This window comes from Monopterus albus, unplaced genomic scaffold (genome assembly GCF_001952655.1).
Source record: "Monopterus albus unplaced genomic scaffold, M_albus_1.0 scaffold18.1, whole genome shotgun sequence".
NCBI classification, from domain to species: domain Eukaryota; kingdom Metazoa; phylum Chordata; class Actinopteri; order Synbranchiformes; family Synbranchidae; genus Monopterus; species Monopterus albus.
Genome location: NW_018127898.1, coordinates 8,614,613 through 8,619,286, shown reverse-complemented (window position 1 = coordinate 8,619,286; position 4,674 = coordinate 8,614,613). Strand labels below are relative to the sequence as shown.

Sequence of the window (4,674 nt, the reverse complement as noted above, 5' to 3'; positions counted from 1 at the left end):
CCCATGCTTCCTAAAGCTTACAAACACCACAAAGGAAAAAATAAAGTTCATAAGCTGCTCAGCAGTAATTCAAATTAAATATATATCTGTTGACTCTAACCTTTGTTTATCTTTGCTGCTCACTTCAAAACAACACGTAAGACAACTGAATGCCAATACCTTATAAAGGTGGAAAACGATAGTTCTGTGCATTAGCTGCTCATGTGCTGAAATATTTTTTCAAGATCTGTGTCCTTCCTCTGTTTAAGGAATAAAAGCCTCCATTCAGGGACTGCTCTGTGCAGGCGGGGTAGTGATGTGATGTGTTGTCTTTTCAAGGATATAAAATGTCCAGTGATGAACAGTAGGTGGTAACGAGAGCTGCACCATTTAAATTACACATGCTGAGTCATCAAAGATTTTGGCACTGAGACAGCAATGATAATATACTGGAGATGGTGGTTGACTCAGTAAAGTATTGATTTTGATACGGTCCTAATAAAAAGCTATGTATACTATATTGCTTACGACTGAAGCAGCACACTGAGACTTAAGGATATGGTATTATTGTTCATGGACATTTGTAATTTCAGTCATTGATAATGTGATAGATGCATTTTGGCCATCTGGACATATTTTAGTCTGGATTCAATGTCACAGCACCAAGATTTTTAATAAATACGTCATCACGTTAGATCAGATATGAATAACCAGGTTTCTCATGTTTCGTGTCTACATCATATCCTAATTATGATCTAATGTGCATGCAAACTCTCTGTGAAGCTGCTTTTGCCTACTATGTTACACACAAATGGAACCAGCATCCTAACGATATTAAATGGACTCCAACCTAATGCAAAGAAAATGTGCTGTTCTCCTTTGATGATGATTTGTCTATTTGTATTTTATTTAGCTCATTTATTTTATTTTAACTTTTAAAAATTATGACTGTACATTGTTTTCCTGTGTGACTCAGTTGTCAGTGTCACTGTGCCGAGCTGTGAAGGAGCCAGTTTTAGCTCAGAAACATTGAGTGGCCAAGTCAGTCAGCTCCATAAGATGTGTCATTGTTCTGCAGCATGTAATTTCAGGCAATGGTGCTACTTGGCCTTTTCACTACAGTACACTGCCGTCTCCACAGGTTGCTCAATTGGTCTATATGCATTTGTTGATTGTAGTTTTCTGTGTGTGTGGTTTTAAACTTTTCCTTTGCCACTCATCATCTTTCAGACATCTGACATTACTAACATGCATACAAACATGTTTGAAAAAACTAATATTTTTTTGATAAAACTGTTAATTTCTGAATAAACTGAATTTGAAATCACTTATAATTGACATATAAGGTGTAAAATGCAAATAGAGGCTTACTGACATCATAGTTTACCTGTACTGACAATGACATATGAAACGCTGAAGCATCTTCTTCATGCAGGTGTTGGTGTACATTTGTCCATTGATGCAGATGCAAATGAGAACTGGTAAATCACAGTCTGAAATAACTTACACATCTTTATTTCCAGGAGTGCAGTGGCCTCAGAAATGTCCCTGAATTAAAATTGTTCTCATTGTCAACACTTCTAAGAGTGGCTTTGAAAGGATATATTCAAAACTGTTGCCTTGAAGTCTGAAAAGGTGGGTTGGTGGGTGAGGAACATGACAGGTGGGTACATATGAGCACTGATCCAAGCGCCTTTATCATTTCTGAATGCATAGTTTAGTTTTTGGTATGAACACATGTCACTATAAAGGACAGTGTCAAAAAAGAAAGCCGGGGCACTGACCTGTCAGAGTTTGCCTTGGTCTTTTATTTATTTACTTTTTGTTCCTGCAAGGTGATGCTGGTGTGAGTGAGTCATAGTGTTTCTGAATGGCTGGCCGAGTTTATAAATCTCCACCAGCCCTTAACACAGGAGTTTGAAGGCCACTTATATTTGCAGTCTGACACATGTGCCCATGCAGCAAAGCCAATCAGCCTCAGCATCCTCAGTTTTTACCCAGCACAGAGACAGCTCTTCATCATGAGGTCTTTCCTTCTACTACTCTTCTCCCTGCTGTTGGTGTCTCATGGATCTTCAGCAGTCATCACAGGGGTAAGTTGAAGCAAACAGGTAGAAGCCTCACGAGGCACTGGAAAACCATCTGCATAATGGAAGCATGGAGAACATCTACCTGGCTCTTAAGCTGTTATTTAAAAAAAAAAACGAGAAAATGTTGCCTGATGTACACTGATTATTTTCTTTGGTCTTAATGGAAAACAGTTATGAGGATTACCATCATTTCTCAACATGAGTCAAAACTTCAAATGGTATTAAATTATGGGAAAAAACTTTTATGCACTTGTACCATGTCTTATTTATGCATGCACCTGTTTCATTGTAAAATTTATCAATGGTTAAATGTTTCCCCTTTGTATCAAAATGCAGAAAAAAAAATTATTTAAAATGAAATAAATTTCAAAAACGCCACATATACAGTGCATTTTTAGGCATTTTTGGGTATCTGAATGTAAAATGACAAGAGCACTGTATCAGTTTATCCATAAACACTTACAGGCTTCTAACAACCGACCGGTGAAGCTGCAAATGTGCTCTCTGAATGTTTGTTGTAATAACCAGCATTGTAATAACCAGCTAATAAAACACCCATCTCTGTCACAATAACCCGCTTGCACCATGTTGCTGATGCGAACAAAGAGAGGTGTGCAGGCATCAAACAGAAAGTGATTTTCATCCACGTCTGACACATGAAATCACTTGCGTTCCTCTGCATTGTGTTTCCATCGTCTCATCTAAAGTGAGAGCTGTCACTCAGCTTCTCACTCCAACACTCCAAACAATAAACCATCAACAGCCCTCTTGTGATTTTTTTGACTAATGGTGTAATTACACTTCCATTAGCAAAATACTCCTTTGAGGTAACAACAGCTTTCAGTGTGTATTACACGTGTGCTGTCAACTCACGACCACACAACCTGCCTTTTCCTGTTAAGTATCACATAATGTGTTTAATTACTTTACATACATGCATGCATTATATAACTACATAAATAATTAGTGAATCCATCAGTCTTAAACTGAAACCCTCCTCTTAATATAAAGTTAGTGAGTCATAATGGTGATAATTAGAGACTTTATTATTAATAGTAAAGAATTAATTGTTCTGGCATAAACATTTAAGTGTTGGTCAGAGGTTACCGTTGCATGAAACTAGTCCATCTTTTGGTTTGCATAAGTTGCTAATATGTTTAATTGAATCACAGCATCCACACTTGTGTCCTCTGGTGTGTTTGTATGTGTGTGTGTGTAGGCCTGTGAAAAGGATTCTCAGTGCGGAGGAGGCATGTGCTGTGCGGTGAGTTTGTGGATCCGTACCCTGCGCATATGTACACCCATGGGCCAGGAAGGGGATGACTGTCACCCTATGAGCCACAAGGTGAGGTTTTCTACAGAGGTGTGGTGTCACATATTACTGATGTGTCTCTGTGCAGTGACGTCATGGGGGTGGCTCAGTCAGGTGGTCCTTACCATTTTGTTCATTGCAAAGACACAGCAGAGGGTTTTCTGTCAATAAAATGATGTTAATGGAGCACTCTGCTTGTCCCTGTGGCCTGATGCAACTTTCATATTAAGGTAGTCATTGTTGTGATTTTGCTTTTGAGTGATCACTTGTCAAAGGCAGGAATTATTGGCCTGTCTTGTGCATGTGTTTACCTGATGAACATGAAGCAGTGGTGTCTCTCCTTTTCTTTTACAGGTCCCCTTCTTTGGGAAAAGACTCCACCATGCTTGCCCTTGTCTGCCCAACCTGTCTTGTATCACCACAGTTAGTGGCAGATCCAAATGTCTCTCACCATACAAGTATCAGGACTACTACCTCTAAGGACAAACACAACACTTAGACTAGCTGGTACAAATTTATTTTGAATAAAGCAATATATATTTAACACTGCATAATCTTTTTTTGTTTGTTTTATTTTATGTTTACATTAAAACTCAGAATACATTCAGAGGGAAATACAGTGTTTGTCTTTACCCCCTTGGACTTTAAAGCCAATAAAATATTGAATCTGATTTCAGGTGGGAAACAATGACTACACCCCACTTGATCAAGTGTTGCTAATATTTAAAACACTGAACTACACCATATACTCTAGTTTCTTGTCTGATTCATTATATCTTATTCAGACTTATAATCTATACACCCCGCTGACAGGTTATTAAGTGTACATTGTTCAGTCTCTTATAACAGTCCTGCGATAAGGGGAAGCCACAGTGTGTGCTGCTGTTGAACTGTGCTTCATACAGAGGTGTTTCTGCTTTTCACTTTAACCACACTGATAGGCATGAGCTGAACAAAATAATAGTATAACACAATACAATTTAACAGCAGCACAAACTGAAACCTCCAAAAATCAACACCTCACTAAAATTTTCTTTGGTAATAACAGTAAAATTCACTGAAAATGCCATACTGTTCTACAAATATGTTACATGGGGTTTTATGTCTTCTTGTATTTTGCTTTTGTTTGCCATTTGAGTTTTTGGTGAGTTTTCAGCTGCCCTCTAGGGAAACATGAGGGGAAATACATGTTTCCCTGGAAGTAAAATGACATGCTGAGTGAGTTGGGTCAAAATTTCATTATCCACTCCTAACCAGAAGTGACAGTATTTATTCATGCCTATTTTTTTTTCT

General features: G+C 38.1%; 1 protein-coding gene across 1 annotated transcript; it reads left to right on the top strand.

Moving 5' to 3' along the window:
• Positions 1–843: 843 nt before the first annotated feature.
• Positions 844–3,861, top strand: prok2 (prokineticin 2). The gene is made up of 4 exons (XM_020593314.1): positions 844–865; positions 2,011–2,072; positions 3,289–3,414; positions 3,736–3,861. Exons 1-4 carry the CDS (start codon positions 844–846, stop codon positions 3,859–3,861), a joined length of 336 nt encoding a protein of 111 aa, XP_020448970.1.
• The last annotated feature ends 813 nt before the right edge of the window (positions 3,862–4,674 follow it).

Coding starts and splice junctions, on each gene's coding strand:
- prok2 (XM_020593314.1), top strand. CDS start 844: ATGTGCTGTTCTCCTTTGATGA. Junction 2,073..3,288: donor CTTCAGCAGTCATCACAGGG/GTAAGTTGAAGC, acceptor GTGTGTGTGTAG/GCCTGTGAAAAGGATTCTCA. Junction 3,415..3,735: donor GTCACCCTATGAGCCACAAG/GTGAGGTTTTCT, acceptor TTTCTTTTACAG/GTCCCCTTCTTTGGGAAAAG.